General features: G+C 35.9%; 1 protein-coding gene across 7 annotated transcripts in view; it reads left to right on the plus strand.

Moving 5' to 3' along the window:
• The window catches only part of ELF2 (E74 like ETS transcription factor 2), a 42,341-nt gene extending 26,626 nt beyond the window's left edge, over positions 1-15,715 (plus strand). For 3 of the 7 annotated variants that reach the window (XM_081959117.1, XM_081959118.1, XM_081959123.1), the window contains 7 exons: positions 5,782-5,895; positions 6,904-7,077; positions 7,524-7,613; positions 10,615-10,807; positions 11,107-11,448; positions 12,588-12,626; positions 13,976-15,714. In XM_081959117.1, the coding sequence (XP_081815243.1) occupies positions 5,782-5,895; positions 6,904-7,077; positions 7,524-7,613; positions 10,615-10,807; positions 11,107-11,448; positions 12,588-12,626; positions 13,976-14,603 (1,580 nt within the window). In that variant the 3' untranslated portion in view covers positions 14,604-15,714. Of the gene's footprint in view, positions 1-5,781; positions 5,896-6,903; positions 7,078-7,523; positions 7,614-10,614; positions 10,808-11,106; positions 11,449-12,587; positions 12,627-13,975 lie in introns of all 7 variants that reach the window. The other 4 variants (XM_081959121.1, XM_081959120.1, XM_081959119.1 and 1 more) reach the window with 2 other exon arrangements.
• The last annotated feature ends 2,560 nt before the right edge of the window (positions 15,716-18,275 follow it).

An 18,275-nucleotide genomic window follows, 5' to 3' on the forward strand; every position in this document is an offset into this window, starting at 1 on the left:
ATACAATATGGTATAATTCATAGGATGCATATGGATACCAATTTAAATATATGATTTTTAAGTTTTTTTGAAAAAAATGTCCTGTATCTTTGAATTCAATTATTGTGGAACTAGAATAATATCACCTGAAAAATTCATACATTATACAATTATATTGATAATGATGTTTAATTATTTATTTTGGAAAATGCATTCTTTGAACTTTTTATTGTTTGTAAACTGCAGCTACAATACTCATTACTAATTATACTGCAATTAATAGGCTATTATAATTAACATATTGCTGGTGAAGTAGCAATATTAAGATTAAAATCTAAAGTAGTAGCTAAAAGCTGGCCTACCCTTTAGTAGTTTATTTTTCAGATACCATGTGTCTTAAATTTGTAGCCCAAAGCAGGTATCTTTCAGCCTTGATCCCTTGTGGTAAATTGGGATAATAGTGGGATAATAAGACTCTACAAGTTTCAATTAAATAATTAAATTTATATATAATGCTAAGCTGCATTATTGCATATTTAATATATATCATTACAGTTATTTGATATTTCATTTAATATTAATATACCCTTGTTATTGGTGAGAATACAATATCAATTGACAGGGACGTTGAAAATACCTGTTTAGAGACAATTAGTCTGCTTATTTTGTTCAAGTGCACATTAGAACAGAACACACCCACACACTGGTTCCAAATAAAAAAATAATAATTTACTTAAAATTGAAAGTAGCGAGTCTTCCATAAGTCTAAACGTTCACCTTAATTTTTTGTGGGATCATAGAATGGTTAATTAATTTATATATCTTATTTAGAAACTGCTCATCCGCCTTGTAAGACTGGAGGCAGGGGACACAATTTAATATGGATTAATCAGTTCCAGAGGGTGGGCATCTTGAGAGTAGAGTCTCTCTTCTTGAGTAAATATCAGTTTTCAGTAGACATGTTATAAAATGCAAGCATGTGATTCTGGGATGCTGCCAATAGGTATAAATTTCGGCCAGTTGCCGAAAGCCTGACATAGGGAATCATGGCTTTTGGAATTTCAGAACTGGATTGTAAGTACCTCTGAGATGGTCCCTCATAAATTTGAGTGGTCTCTGTTAGTAACCATTGTAAGTTCAGGACTGTAAAAGTGGGACGATTTAGTTAATTATAGTTTATCGTTACATCCAGATCAAAAGCTTCCAAATAAATCAAATATGGATTATGTTAAATGCTAATCAGTTTATTTTATTGTGGCTTAGAATGCATTGTAAATACAATCACTATGGTTGTATTTAATAAACATGGTTAAAATGAACCTGACAGATCAATGATTCAAACCATTTTCCATCTTTCCTAATTCTGGTTCTCTGGTGAGTGAACAAGGAAGATTTGAAGATGTGTAATTAATTCATGGCAGTCATTTAGCTCTCATTTTGAGGAATAAAAAGAAAATCTGCATTTTCCTGCTTGTTAAGCCTCCTGCAGCCCTCTGCCAGCAAAAACAGAGCTCAGGGAGGCTGCCTGCAGCCTCCCTTAACTCCCTTTTCACTGGCAGGGGCACCGCAGGCCGGTCCTTCACTGTTTCCAGGGTGGGCCCATGGGCCAGATCTAAGCATCCTGCAGGCTGGATCAGGTCCACAGGCCTTGAGTTTGACACCCCTAGTCTAGAATAATAAAGACTTTCCAAATGCAGAATGGTAGGCTTTGGAAGAGTAAATTGATAACTTTTTCTTTGAAAATATTACACTTTTTTCCTAGTAACTAATTCTAGAATTGATTGAGTCTCTTTTTAGATAAGGATGATGGCTGTTCATTTCCCTATAAGCTCTTTTATATTTGATGAATAATATTATTTATAGTTAGCTAACAGAAAGCTCTACTGAAAATTATAAAGGTTAATTTTAACAGATGCATGTGGTTTGTATGATTATTGAATTATTTCTAGCTACTACATAGAGATAAACCTCTTGAAACTATCTGAGGTAATAATCACAGTGCATGCTGAAAGCCATCTTATTATAAATATTTGAAAAGAATGGCAGCTTTGCCTGCATACAGGCCTGTCCTTCTTCAGAAAAGTTATTTGCCTTCGTCTCCGCTGTTATAGTTGGGGAGTTAGTTTTGAAACCTTGCTCTTTGGTAATGATAATGACTGATACCACATAAGCTGTTTTAGAAAAATGGGGTTGTTTATTGAAATATTCTTCCATGATTTTTTCTGAGGCAGTTTTCTTACATGATTTGGATCTGAAAAGGCAATGAGTAACATTTTTTTTTCTTGTCTAATATTCCATTTGGAATTTTGAAGTTAACAGAATATTTAACAGTTCTAACACCGAAGCACCAGTTGAATCCTCATTAGTTTCCCCAGCACTGTTGATAAGTGATCCAGCTTATTCTAAAGATATCTTTAGATGCTGACAGCTCAGCTGGAAGGATTTAGCTTTGAATAGATTTCCATAAATGGAAAGAGCAAGTGGAGAGAGAAAGAGAATGTGAATGTGTTTGTGTTCACCTTCCTGTGTATAGATAATATGCAGCAGGTGGTACTATTTGCTGCTGATTTTAACAGTTTCCACTGATATAAGACCAAAATTTTCTATATGTGTTTTTTCTGTATTGGTTGTTCAATATCAAATATTTTATAAAGTAAGGTGTTTTTAGTGATACTGGACCTTAAACATTAGCCATTAACTATTTCCCCCTTTTAAGTAAGCAAACAAAATATAGTATAAAAAATATACTGAGACAAATGTTAATCTGGTGGAAAAAAGTTCTTGTTTAGTGAAAAATCATTTTTAAAATAATGATTGAAGGTATATGTTACAAATTTTTCTTGAGATGATTTTAAGGGTTCAAAGATATAAGACTAATACAAACTAAGTGAATATATAAAGTAAAGAAAAAGAAATACAAAATGAAAAAGAAAAGAAAATGTAAGAAACAAAGATTTTTTAAAAAGATAATGTTCCCTTCTCTCCAGATAAGAATATACAATTTCAATAACTTAACACCTTCTCTAATATTTCTTCGATATCTTACCCTATCTTATCCCTTATTAATAATTTACAGGTAGTTCTTGACTTACGACAGTGCATTTAGTGATTGTTCAAAGTTACACCAGCACTGAAAAAAGTGACACAACCGTTTTTCACGATTGTAGCATCCCCATGGTCACATGATCAAAATTCAGATGCTTGGAAACTGGTTCATATTTATGACAGTTCGGTGTCCTGGGATCATGTGATCAGCTTTTGCAAACGTTTGACAAGCAAAGTCAATGGAGAATTTAGATTCATTTAACAACCATGGTACTACAACTGCAATGATTCACTTAACAACTGTAGGAAGAAAAGTCATAAAATGGGACAAAATTAACTTAACAAATGTTTCACTTAGCAACATAATTTTGGGCTCACTTGTCATTAAGTCGAGAATTACCTGTAATAAAAACTGATCATTCAGTTATAAATTGCAAAAATCTACTAAGATCTACCAGAAATTGTAACATACTACATTTTAACCTTAATCTAGTAACTCCATTTTGTATTCCAATTTATCACTTTTCTCTAAGAAACAAAAAATAATAATCTCCCTTTTTGTAAAGAGATTTTTAAAATCTTGTCATTCAGTGCTTATTGAAAAGAAATCCCATTAATATATATCAGAAATCACAATATATTAACCCTGATCAAATAAATCCATTTTAAATTCCTTTTGTTTAATTTTTTAAAATCTTTAAACTTTGTAATCTGGCATTTTAAAAAATCCACATTCAATTCAGCATCAGTTTCTGTTTTATCCAGTAAGATGCGTTGTTCTTCTATATCCTATTCTATATATATTGTATGGTTATAGTACCATACAATCTTGTAAGTAATTTCTGAGTTCATTGTTCGCAAACAACCTTAATTTATTCTAGTCAAACAGTATTTTCACTATCGTATTACTGGTCTGCTGCTTCTTTAATTGCAATGGTTAGTTCTTTCTGGTTCCCTGAAATTCAACTTTCAGGTCACCTCTTAACAATTGTTCATTTTCCAGTCAACAAAACTTTTCCTTAAATTTCTGTCAATTAATTTCAAAATCTTCATGTATTTAGAAAAATTTGAACACCTCATATACTTTCAAACCAGTCTATGTCTTTAACTTTTCAAAATCAACATTCTGGTCTCCCTTTTGCTGTTTTCCAAAAGTTAACGTTCTTTTCTTTTTAATCCCTAAACTTACATATAACTTCTTTCTTCCAAGGTAGGAGAGTCTCCTTTTCTAATGAAACGTGCCCTTCACTTGCCCTTCAGAAGGTTCTTCACAAGGAAATAATAAGCAGCTTCTTAAAGTAGTTAAGAGAGAATATGTTGTGCCCCTTCGAAGGTGCTGAATCCTGCCTTAGGCAGAATAGCCAACTCCCAGAACTCTCAGACCTGCTGGAAATATTTATTTTATGTTCTCTTTGCAAGGAGATTTTGTGTGGAGCAAACTGGTGGCTGATCCCTGTTTTCTCCATCTGGAGAGGAGTTCCAATCGATTCATGGATTCCTCTTTTCACTGTAGTTGTTGGCGCTGCATTGATTTCCCCAGAAGTTGCCATGTTACAAGTTTCTGAATGAAAGTCAGGGTACAACTTTACAATTAAATGAACAAAATTCCAGTTTGGATTTGGATTTTAAGGAATGGTGTGAGTTGAATAAATCTAGTGTGTATGTGAGGAAAATAAAAGATGAAAGGAGACTCCTCCCCCAATAAAAGAAAAAAATGCTGCTTTGATTACATTTGCACTACATTTGTGCAGATAATTTAAACTAACATCTTTGCTTTTTATGCCCTTGAAATTAGATTAGTCCTCACATTTTATAAACAGAAATTAAACTGACTAGTGAATTAATATAGAAAAACTTTAATATGGAATGGGTTACTTGTCATAATCTAAATTTTAATCAGATTATTACAATTGATGTGCTTGGTATTAGGCTTTTAAGAGCTTAATCTTTGTCTGATTCATTTGCTTAGGAGTGTGAACAGTAAAGAAGATAAGGATCAGGGATGTTCTTAAGTTGGTTCTTTTGAAATGATTAAACATAATGATGTAAATAGACAATTGGAATTCTAAAATTACTTATAGATTACCTTTTAAATTCAAATATGCATGTCTCTTAAGGGATTAATTGAACTGTCTTATTTTTTTTTGAATTTGACATCACTAAGCTTATGATTTAGTACTCCACAACGCATGTTAGACTACTGGCACATCTTTGTGGACTATTTTTATAAATATATATTCTTGTGGATTGAACATTGGATATAAAAGTTGACTGCAAAAATCTGGACACCGCAGTTAAGGTATATGTTTGTAACATGCATACGTTATGTCAGCTTCTGCTTTTTAGGGATTCTTCAAAGTGTACAATTTGACCAGGAATGGTTCAACCTTTTTATACAGTTGTACAGTATGCTAACTAATTTTTTTGCTTGTTCGTTTATTCTGGAGGAGACTGAATAAAGTGGGCTGTTCTTGAATGATGAACTTTATGCAGGATGTACATTTTTATCTTAATTTTCTAGAACTATGTAAACTAGGTTTCTGCTTCCCTAAGCTATCATGTGCTTGGTTTGGTATGATAACTTAAGCACTGGATTTTAGATTTTGAGGTTTGTAAAAGAAAGTAGTACATTCTCACATCAAAAAATGAGAATATCTATCTTTTTTTTGTCTAAAACCATGTGTATAAATAAAATAATATGGCATATGAAACTTCTGGCTCACAATATTTGTCAAACAAATGTTTATTTTTTTACAGTGGAAGCATCTGTTCATGGCAGCAATGTGCACTGTTCAGATAAGACAATTGAAGCAGCAGAAGCCTTACTTCATATGGAATCTCCAACCTGCTTAAGAGATGCTAGAAGTCCAAGTATGTGAATCGATTACCCCAGTTAAATGTCTTAACCCTGGATAATATTCAGTATAAACATTTTCAGACCTTCAAGCTATCTTAATTTGGATGAGAGGGGAAGAATATTAATCAGTTAGTATTAAATTATACCTTTCTGCTTGAATGGCATGAGTAATTTTGTTCCTAAAATTTGTTCCTGGTCTACAAATTATATACTACATGAGGTATGTAATGTTACCTGGTGCAATATTGCATTACTGTATGAAAAGAATGTTAGTGTAATTCATAATTACTGTATAAATTACAGTTATTTGGAACATATACAGCACATTTTCTGTTTCCAGAAAGTTCCATCTAATAAGTATCATTTTAGATTGTACATCAATTAATTAACATCAATTAATAAACCTATCTCAGGTTTTCTAAACTGAAGCCAGCAGAAAACAATGTACTTGGTTACAATTTTCTTTCGGTTTGTATCATCAGGTTAAATTTATTCACATTCATTGCAGATTTAATTATTACCTTTATGTGCAATTTGTGGTTTGTATCTAGTGATAGTTACACAGTTTATAAAATGGGAGGAAGTGATATGCTAATGAGGAACAAACTAGATTATAACATCCAGGGATTAGCTGAAATGAATATGTAACAAACAATTTTGGTTCATTTCAGTAGAATATCTTAGTTTTCTAAATTTACGAATGAATGAATGAATGTCACACAGAACAATTATTTCCAGACTGTAATTTAGTGTACAAACTTTCAATACTGAAAACAGCTACTCTTCAATTTTAAAAAAATGCAGATCAGGCCAATGTTGTGTCATAATAAAGGCAGCAGCACATTATTCATGGGTATTCTAGCAACTGAATGATGAGAACACTTTTTAAAAAAAATTTGGCACTTTTTGGGAATGCTTCCAAAATTTGGAAAATATTTAGTTTATTTGTAACTTGAAAAATCTGGATTTTTTTTTTTAAAAAAAGCATTTACCTTATTTATTTATTTATTTGCTTTCTGTAGTGGAAGTTTTTGTTCCGCCTTGTATGTCAACACCAGAGTTCATCCATGCTGCAATGAGACCAGACGTAATTACAGAAACTGTTGTGGAAGTATCCACTGAAGAATCTGAACCAATGGATGCATCTCCTTCACGAACTTCTCCAGAAATCCACGAGCCCATGAAAAAAAAGAAAGGTACTTTGTGTAACGTTTGTATGATAACTAGAAGTAGCAGAACAATTTAATGAGCCACAGCATATTTCTATATGATCATTTGCCTAGAAAGGCTATTCAGATTGATATTTTTACATTAGTAGTTGTTGCACTGGTTAGTATTTGGTTGGAACAGGTTAAAGATTGAGTTGACAGTAAACAATTGTAAACACTTACTTAAAATAAATACTTTCAAGGTGAGGCTTAATAATCCTTGATTGAATGCACCAGATGTGATTATAATTATGGCTGCACTTGCACTGTATTGTTTTCCTAGTAGTGTTCTAAATTGCAAGTAGTAAATATTAACCTTCTGCATCAGTATTTCTAAAGCTGCATAAGATAAGCCTAAATGATTTAGGTTTGTTAAACAACTCTGAAAGAACTGAAGGTGAGAAATACTATTTTTTATGATTGTTTCACTGCAGCTGGCCGTAAGCCAAAATCTCAAGTGCCATCAACCATTTCCAGTTCATCTCCAGACTTGGGTATAAAAAAGAAGCCAAGAGAGGGCAAAGGTAATATGCTAATTACATTTTATTTTAAATATTGTGAAATATTTAGCAAAACATATTCCCCATAGCACTAATGCTTAACAATAAAGGTCAATTGGAGCTGAAATGTATACTTCTGCTGAAGATTTACAGTAGCATTTAGCATATTAGCAGAATATTTATTACTGCTGATTAATGTCTGACTTTTAGATTATGCTGAGAGAAAATGACTTGCTCGAAGTCACCTAGGGACCCTCGATGGTTGAGGATGGATTTGAACCAGAGACTAAAATTTTAACCACCACATCCCACTAGTTCTCCACAGTTTCCTGTCGGTTCCTTTTCATTCCAGGAGAATTAGGTTGTTTCATCTCTGAAATGGAAAGGCTAAGTTTAGAATGATATTGCATATTAAGGGTGTTAAAGCTCTTTCCCCCTTGTTTCCTGATTTTCATACAATACAATAGCAGAGTTGGAAGGGACCTTGGAGGTCTTCTAGTCCAACCCCCTACCCAGGGAGGAAGCCCTATACCGTTCCACACAGCTTGCCTCCAGAAGTTGTGAATGCCCCAACACTGGAAGTCTTTAAGAAGATGTTGGATAGCCATTTGTCTGGAACGGTATAGGGTTTCTTGCCTAGGCAGGGGGTTGGACTAGAAGACCTCCGAGGCCCCTTCTAACTCTGCTATTGTACTGTATGAAAATCAGGAAGCAAGGGGAAAGAGCTTTAACACCCTTAATATGCAATATCATTCTAAACATAGCCTTTCCATTTCATATTGCATATTAAGGGTGTTAAAGCTCTTTCCCCCTTGTTTCCTGATTTTCATATAGTTGATAAAATCATTTCCTTGTTGCTATTAGTTCTGTCACATCTTGGTTACAGTCAAAGACCAACCTATGAAGGGTGGAGTATAATCAGCTAAAAAGCATAGAAAATATATTGGTCTACATAATTATTATTACAAAAAAGCTAAAAATATAAAATTGTATATTTCAAAATTAAACTCTGAAAGAAATCTAAATGGAGAGGTAGGAGCATTAGATGGGTGTAGGGTTAATACGTGGCAGAGCATATTAGCGGAGTATAGAGCACTCTGATTTGATGAACTAGGTATTCATTAAGATTGTTTTATGACACAGGTCTGATAGATTTTCAATGTTGCTGCACAGAACCTGACAGCATTGTGTGCTGTAGGGTTAGTATCTGAAAGCAGCAGGGAGGTTTCAAATTGTCATGTGCACCTTGGGTATGTATGTATGCAATAATGGTGAGACAAAGCTAGTATGAATGTCTCTGTAATACAGGCACTGTAATACAGAGAAGCACATGCTTTGTTGTTTCTGTGTTTCCAGAGTCACAAGGGCATTATCTCTCCAGGTAGGGAATGTTCCTGTATTGGCCTTCAAGGACAGTTGAGTGGAGGGTACTGCTGTTACTTGTATCTCCCGGAGAGTCACAGCATCCAGGCAATCTTGTTTAAAGCTAAGTAGGACTGGATCTATTTAGTGTTTCGGTGGGAGATCCCAAGAAATACAAGGACCGTAAGACCAGAAGGAGAAGTTTAAAAAAATGCAACATAAAGCAGACGTTCCTCATTTTGACACAAAAACGATAGGCATCTGTCCTTGGATTCACCAGTCTGTCTGTAATAAGACCTCACTTTCGCTTAATTGTTGCAGAGAGATTACTGGTGAGATCATTTTGAGTACCTATGGGAATCTACGGATTGGCTTTTTGTTGTTGCACACTGTTTACAGGTTGTGTGCCTGTGTATTAACCTTATTCAGTTGCTCATTGGTATTTACTTCATCTCATCACATATCTGTCTCTAATTAGTTATTTAATTAGTTAAATAATCTGGTTATTTAAGGTTGTAATATTTGTTTTAGTGTTTTTTGATGGTTGAGATGATATATTCCATTATTAGGTGGAAGAAAGATACATTACTGGCCACAAAGTTTATTCTAATTTCCCCTGGTTAGCATTTGCAAATAATGATATTTTGCTAAGGGTTCTTTATATAGTGTTTTTATTACTAAGGGGTTGGCATATGTAGGTATATGGTGGCTGTTGTGTATTACATTTTGTATATTATATATTACATTTTACATTATATGTATTGCATTATATATCTAGACCTTTATAATATACATTAGTTACTTAGAGAAAAACCTGTAACCTCCCTGCCCCTGCCCTCAAATTAAAGTAATATTAAGACATATGTATCTGGCTACTTTTTAATACAGCCAAAATATTCAGAATGAGAACTTTAAAAAAAAAAATCTGAAATGAGCTTCATTTTTGGCTTGCTGCTTAGAAATCTTGCTAAAAATGTGTTGGAGTGCTTCTTTTCTTCCCCCCCCCCCTTTTTTTTTTGCTGATATAAGAATAGTAGATTATACATTGCTTTGAAGAAAATTTAACTTATTAGTCTTGAAGTTATTAGTATTAGATGTTCTTGGGAACTACATAAGCTTTTTAAACAATATATTCTTTTGATACATATTTCTGATAAAGTTTTTAATAAATTTGATGCTAACTAGTTTGTTATTTTGGCAAGGAGATGAGATCTTTTAAATAATATCAAATTTCAACATTTTTTGTTATCAGCACCTTTATTTGATTATATATGTATAAAAGTATTTTAAATGACAATAATTGATAATGCTTTCATTCCCAAAGTAAAATATGGGAGGTTCATTTAAGAAACTACAAATGCTTTTTTGAGATTATTGGAAAAATACTTAAAAGTACATAGCAAATTCCTACTCTAGAAAGCTCTCGGTATTGTTGCCATATAATTTTAAACAACTAAATAACTACAAAACCTTTAACTATCTCCTTCCAAAAATTGGTTTCTGCCCATTTTGAAAATATATTTAATATATGCCTAGCTTTCATAAAAATACTATGTCACATAGCAATGAAATGTTACTCCGATATGTTGGCTGAGTTATTTGGCTGATTTTGTTTGGAGGTAATTAGTTCTTTGATTTGCTGAAATATATGTTTTGCAAATAGGAAATACAACCTATTTGTGGGAATTCCTTCTGGATTTACTTCAAGATAAAAATACTTGCCCTCGATATATCAAATGGACTCAGCGAGAAAAAGGCATTTTTAAACTCGTGGACTCAAAAGCAGTTTCCAAGTTGTGGGGAAAACACAAGAACAAGCCTGATATGAACTATGAGACAATGGGAAGAGCCTTGAGGTAAAGAAAGAAATGAAGAAAAAAGATTAGATGAAAATATTGAAAATGTTTTTTTTAAACTAATATGGGGTATCATGCTTTCTCTACAACCTTTTTAATGCTCTTAAACATTCCAATTTTTTCATTCCTAAGGAAAACATTATTTACTTCATTTGCCTTCTAAACTTAAGTACTGATATGTAACTTTAGGTAGAAAAAAATTGAGATGCCACTTTTATGAACAAAGTAACTTAAAGGTTAGAAGCCTAATGGAAATAGTTTATTTAGGTTACTTTTCTACACTTTTGTATTTCTTTCAGATACTATTATCAAAGAGGAATTCTAGCAAAAGTTGAAGGACAAAGGCTAGTATATCAATTCAAGGAAATGCCCAAAAATATTGTTGTTATTGATGACAAAAGTGAGTGCGGCAGTGAAGATTTATCCATGTCCAATGATGAGAAATCATTGGAACGTGTATCACTGTCTGCAGAAAACCTCTTAAAAACAGCGAGTTCTGCTCGTACTGGAAAAAGCACTTCTCAGTTGACCTGCACAAGATCAGAGAAATCTGTTGCCAGAGTGAGTATCTCCTCACCTGGGCATGAAATGTCATCTTGTTCACCCACCACAACTACCGTTTCAGCAACAACTGCTCCCAGGTGAGTGCTATATGATTTACATACTGAATAGTCTAGGTCAGTGTTTCTCAACCACAGCAACTTTAAAATATGTGGAGTTCAACTCTCAGAATTCCCCAGCCTGTGGAAGTCCATAACGAAAGTTATGGTTGAGAAATACTGGTTAAGGGCCATGTGTTATGCTAAATTGGGGCAAAAATTAAGTTTTAAGTCATTTCTGTGTTTTTTTAAAAAAACCCAAATATGCTACATAATTATTTCCAGGGATATTTTTATTGTTTTGCTTTTGTGATATCGCTTGTATAAGAACAAGTAGTCATCATCTTAGCAACCACAATTGGTGGTTGTTGAGCAAAGCAATCATTAAGTGAGACATCGCGTGACTGCTCCACCCAACAACTGCAACTCCAGCATTCCTGGTTGTGGTTGTTAAGCAATCTCACAGGCTGTTAAGTGGAGTCTCAGGCAAGATGCGTTGGATGCTTTGAGTTGGCAGAAATCATGGGAGGCCTGATGCAGGCCACTTTTGAGTCTCTATCTGCTGAGGGCTGAAAATCTTCCCTGCCAACCACAGCACACTTCCTGTGCTGAGCCTGCTTGCTTTACTTCTGTCTCTCTGCTCCGGTGCTGAAAACTTTCCCTTCTGTGCTAAACCTCCACACATTGAAGCTACTGAGGCGTGATAGGAATTTGCTGGAATGAGTTTGGAAAGGAACCTCATTTCCCAGCAGAGAAACAGTTGAGACGATAGCTTTTTCCAAAAATCCAGCTGCCGCTGCTGGGAAATACCAACTCCTCTCCCCCCCCCCCCCCCAGGCTTCCCCAAGCCCATGTATGCCTTTGGCCCGGATGGCAGGAAAGGGACGGCAGAGCTGGAGGAAGCCGAAGAGTGACAGAGTGACACTCCCTTCCCCTTCCTTTTCCTGTCCTTTTTCTTTTTGCCCTCCAGTTAGTCTTCCTCCCCCCCCCCTTCCCCGCTTTATTCAGCTATTGTTGCTCACTCCCAAACTCATTCCTTCTCTCTCTCTCTCTCTCTCTCCCCCCCTCTCTCTCGCACACACACACTCTTCTCCCACTTTCTGCCTTTTCTCTCCCTACATGCATGTACACTTTTACACCCATTCACCTTCCTGAAGTGAGCCTCTGTCTCTGTTCTGCAGGAAGTATTTTCAGTGTGATAGTGGAGAGGCAGCAATAAGGTAAGGAGCACATCGTGCATCAGAGCTCTGAGTGGAGCCCTACGAGGCTCAGCGCAGACTACACATGAGTGTCTCTTTATTCATGGGCCGAAAATTTTCTCCCTGCTGAAATCGAAAGCGTTGACTTTCTAGGAAAGTCAGTACAAAAGATTGTCAATGGTGATCAGATGGTTGTTGGGCATTTGGTAACCGGCCATTGAGTGGAAATGGGTTGTCAAGTGCTCAGTTCACAATCTTATGATTGCGTGGCATAAGAGCCTCAAATTTTTTTGTGACAGTTGGAAGTGATTTACAATCCATGAAGCATTTTTTCCAAGGCTATTGTAACTTTGAACAATTTTTACATGGACTACCTGAACCAATTTTTGGAGGATTCTGGGCCCATACCTACTGTGTTTCTCCAAAAAGACGATCCACCTTGAAAAGAAGCCCTATCACGTTTTTGAGCGCATGCGATCAAATTAAGCCCCACCCACAAAATTAGCTCTAATTAAGACCCCGCCTACCCCGGGGTGAAAAATAAGCTAGGGTGGGGAGGAGGTGGAGTTGCCCTACTTACCAGTCCTCGCACATCCTGACAACTGCCTCTCCTTCTTCTGTGGCCGCTTCTTCTGAGATCACTTGCTGCCACTCGCACACATCACCTGGTCTCTGTTTTGTGTTTATATGCCTGCCCGAAGGTATCTAGATACAGAATGGAGGCCGGGGCGATGCGTGCGAGTGGTGGCAAGTGGTCTCAGAAGAAGTGGGCCAGCAGCGGGCTTCTGCTGGGCAAGGCTGTCAGTGCCACCGCCGCGAGGTGAGTCAATAATTAGAACCTTCCAAAAAGAAGGCCTAACTGTTTTTTCAAGGGTCAAAAGAAAATAAGACCCAGCCTTCTTTTTGGAGAAACACAATATAATTTTGAAGAGCTATGTGCAATGCTGGGCCTCAGGAAAAGTTGTTTTGAAAAAAAGTGTTTTTAGATCTCTTGCCTTTTTGTTAAGAGTTTTGTTTAACTCTTTCTTTCTCTTTCTCTTTCCTTCCCTTTACTTTTTTTTTTATAATACTAAGGATTTGTCAACTTAAAATAAACAACTGCTGGGCTAATCTAAAATGACAGTGTTTTGTTTTGCTTTGTTCTGTTATTTATTAGACTTACATCCCATTTTCTTTTAGTAGCAATAAGGGGTGATAATGTAAGTTCTGAAACTTCAAAGAATTCGGTTTGGAATTAGGATAGTGGAAGAAACCTTTGCCTTTACTTCAGCTTGATAAAATATAATAATTGTTTCTTTTTGATTAAAAGGTCTTTAGTTAAATCACAAATTTAGGTCTTAATGTAGTGTTTATCTTCATCTATTTAACAGAACTGTTCGGGTGGCTATGCAAGTGCCTGTTGTAATGACATCTCTGGGACAGAAAATATCAACTGTTGCAGTGCAGTCAGTAAATGCAGGGTCACCATTGATTACCAGCACAAGTCCAACAACAGCAACAACCCCAAAGGTAGTTATTCAAACAATCCCTACAATGATGCCATCATCTGCTGAAAATGGAGAGAAAATCACAATGCAGCCTACAAAAATAATCACCATCCCTGCTACACAACTTGCACAATGCCAGTTGCAAACAAAAACTGGTTTGCCAGGGACAGGGAGTATTAACATAGTTGGAACACCTCTGGCTGTGAGAGCACTTACTCCAGTATCTTTAGCCCACGGGACACCAGTGATGAGATTATCAATGCCCGCCCAGCAGGCAAGTAGCCATACTTCACCCAGGGTAATTAGCGCAGTTATAAAAAGTCCAGAGGTCAAGTCTGAAGCAGTGGCTTTAAAGCAGGAGCGGGAGATCAAGACCCTGCAACTAGTACAAGAAGAGAAACCAGCAGATGGAACCAAAACAGTCACTCATGTCGTCGTCGTTAGTACACCCTCCGCTATTGCTCTACCTGTACAAGTGAAAACAGAAGGAATAGTAACATGCGAAAAATGAAAAGGAAAAAAAAAGCGGCTGTGAACATTAATTACATAGACCATTGTGGAATTAAAGCAAACTGACATACATAGGAAGCCAGGGAATTGGACACAAACAAGAAGTTGAAAGAACTTGATTTTTTAAAAAAATTGTTAATAGTTATGCATATATTAGAAATTTACTGGAAGCAAAATAATGTCCCATGTTTCAGTGGGAATTGAACTAGATCTACACACTGACACAATTGCCTCTTGTATATCAGGGTTAAGCTGATGAAGAAAGAAAATTCCTGGAGCCGAAGGGAATAGTGGGTGAGCACTCAGGAGACTCAATGCATTACCAGTTACACTAAGACATGGAACACTAAACTGGTTCTGTGAGGGTCTTGGCTTATGCAGACGGAGGGGGCATCTAGAAGAGGCTCATTGTTACACAAAACACATTTGGTGCATTTGAATATGCATACCAGCAATTACTACTGTGTACTCACAGTGTTCAACTGGTGCTATGTGGAAAACTCTGCTACTAGGTATTCTTGAATGTGAATAAGGAAAGAACTTCTTACAAGAAGTTAAAGACTTAGAGAATTTTTTTGTCCCATGCAGCTTAAGCAGATTTTAAAACAAAAGCCTTAGACTGATTTTCAGTTACCTTTGTTGAAATAAGCTAAAGGCTTCTTTGTGTAAAGCATTTTTTATTAAAACAATTTTTTAAAAATAAATCTTATACCTAGCACAGTATTGTTATAGAATTACATGTAACATATTTTGTATGGTAGTCGAGTCTGTTGGTTTCTTAATTGGGGTCAAAGCGGCCAGAGGTGGTTCAGCCTCTTGCTGCTTGGTTCACCCACTTCGCCTGGACATCTGTGCATACATTTCAATTTCAGCTTTTACTCTCACTTGAAAGGTCACGCTTGGCATGAACTCTTGTCAGGTAGATTAAAAACCTGTATATTTTTTAGTTGAAGTTAGAGGAAAGTACCAGTGTTCAGAATGAACTATAATAGTTTGTATATTCAACATTTAAAGTATATTCTATTTTGTTGTACTCTTGTTTCAAAGTGTATTCAAGTAGGTTTTACTGAAATACAGATAATGAAATTTAAAATTGGTGTCTCTTTTTTCCAAGCCTTGATGTGCCTCTGGTGTTCATCCAGATCAACACTGCTACACTGTTTTCTACTTCCGTTCTCCAAACTTAGTTTCAGAAATAGCACAGAATTGGAAATATACCAAAGAATTAAGTGAATTATCTCAGTTATTCTACTAAAAATAGGAGCAACATCTGGTTGATAACGCAATGGAAATAACTTGTATGATAATTTAATTTAAACCATTAATAGTGGTAATTGGGTGACTGGAATTGTCTTTACACTCGTGTTATGCTGTCTTACGGTTTCAAAATGAATTAAGAGTTGCAATAGCCAGCTTCATAGGTTAATGAAATTTCTTGAAAAAGAGGGGGAAGAGGCACAGGTGTGTCAAAAGCAAGAAATCAGGACTCCGGGTGTGCATTAACACAATGCCAAGGAGTAAAGACAAGCTATGATCTTAGAGAAGCAATTGTTGCAGCCCATCAATCTGGGAAGGGTTATAAGGCCATTTCCAAACAACTTAAAGTCCATCGTTCTACAGTGAGGAAGATTATTCAGAAGTAGAAAACATTCAAGGTAGTTCCCAATCTTCTCACATTTGGCACTGTGCATTATGGCCAAACAGCATATTGGCACAAATATTTCATACCAAACATCAAGCATGGTGGAGGGGATATTATTTGGGCTTGTTTTGCAGCCACCGGACCTGACACCTTGCAGTCATTGAGTTGACTGAACTCTTCTGCCTACCAAGTATTCTAGAGTCAAATGTGAGGCCACGTGTCCAATAGCTAAAGCTAGGCTGATACCAAGAGCTGTGGTGGCACTGGTTAGAATGCAGTACTGCAGGCTAACTCACTGCTCACTCCAGGAGTTCATTTCTGAGCGACTTGAGGTTAGCTCAGCCTTTCATCCTTCTGAGGTCAGTAAAATGAGGGCCCAGATTGTTGGTAGCAGTATGCTGCCTCTAAGTTGCTTAGAGAGGGCTGTAAAGCATTGAGAAGCGGTATATAAGTCTAAGTGCTAATGCTAATGGATCATGCAACAGGACAATGATCCTGAGTACAGCAACAAATCTACAATAGCTGAAAAAAAATCAAAGCGTTGCAATGGCGCAGTCAAAATCCAGATCTCAACCCAATTGAAATGTTGTAGGAGGACCTCAAGAGAGCTGTGCATAAACAAATGCCTACAAACCTCAATGGACTGAAGCAATGTGAAGAATGGGCCAGAATACCTCCATAATGTGAGGCTGATTAAGTCATACAGAAAACAATTATTTAAAAGTTATTGCTGTTAAAAAGTGGTTTTACAAACTATTGAATCATCAGATGTACTTAGTTTTTCATATATGATGTCTCCATTTTGGCTCGCTCACGAGAGCTTTTGTGGAAATTGGTTTTTGCAAAATTCTGTATTTTAAAGGGCAGGTCATCAACAGTTCTCTTTCCTTGAAGTATGTGGGGGAAATATCTCCAGATTTTAGAGTTAGAGATGGTGGAAATTGAAGTAATGCTTAATGGAGAAAGTGGGAAAATGAACAAAGCTAGAACTTACAGCTTGATCCCAGACCATATGATGATGATGCTTTAATTATTTGTAGTGTAAGTAAAAGTACTTTAATTAACATTTATATTAAGTATTTTGAAGAATATTCAATATTTTATCTTGGTTGTTGCATTCTGGCCATTTGCAGTTCTTTACATGTGAAAATTCTGTAAAAATAAGATGTGTTCGCTTACGGTGGTCTCCATTTTATCTTTCTTTTATATCAATAACTCATTACAAGGCATTTTTGTGGGTTTGTTATATATTCCTTGGAAGTACTTGATGTTGTAATTGGAATTGTCTTAACCAAAATACTCCCTGAAAGGAAAACATGGCCTAAATCCAAATAAGGATGACATCACTTAAATTGTGCTAGTGTTGTGGATAAGAGTTTCAAGTCTTCTTTCATGATGTACTACAAAATAGTGAGTTAAATCTAAGCACTCTTAGTCACTGTAGATAAGAGTCAACCAGAAAGGATTGGTCCCATCTTTTCAGGCAGCAAGCCAATGATTAAATGTTCTCCCTATCCCATGGAGGAAAGTCTGCTCCTGTTTTTATGCTCTGGCTTGTAGACAAAACAACCACTTTCCATGAGCTCCATTTTGGGAGCTAAAGATCAGTGCTATCTGGCAACGTGAAGAAACATTACACCACAGCAAACCAATAGAGCTGTAAGCAAGAGGCCTACTTGGCCTGGAAAAACAGCTTAGGAGATGGATCTATCCATGGAACATGGAAATAGGTAGTGGTACCAACTTTGAGCCCACCTGAAATATGGAAGGGTTGAAAGTCAGTCAGAATCTTTCTGACTGCATCTTGATAAACATTGTATGCAGTGGTAAAATTCTTTTTTTTTTTACTACCGGCTCTATGGCCGTGTCTTGGTGAGCGTGGTGTGGCTTGGTGGGCATGTCTCACTTAGCAACAGAAAGTATGGATTCAATTGTGGGCATAAGTCAAGGACTATGTATATTACCTTCCATGTGGGTGAATGACTAGAAATTCTAATACACCTTGAAATATCTTCAAAAGCAATACACAGG

The sequence above is a fragment of the Natrix helvetica genome (genome assembly GCF_964273705.1).
Source record: "Natrix helvetica genome assembly, chromosome: 7".
NCBI lineage: Eukaryota > Metazoa > Chordata > Lepidosauria > Squamata > Natricidae > Natrix > Natrix helvetica.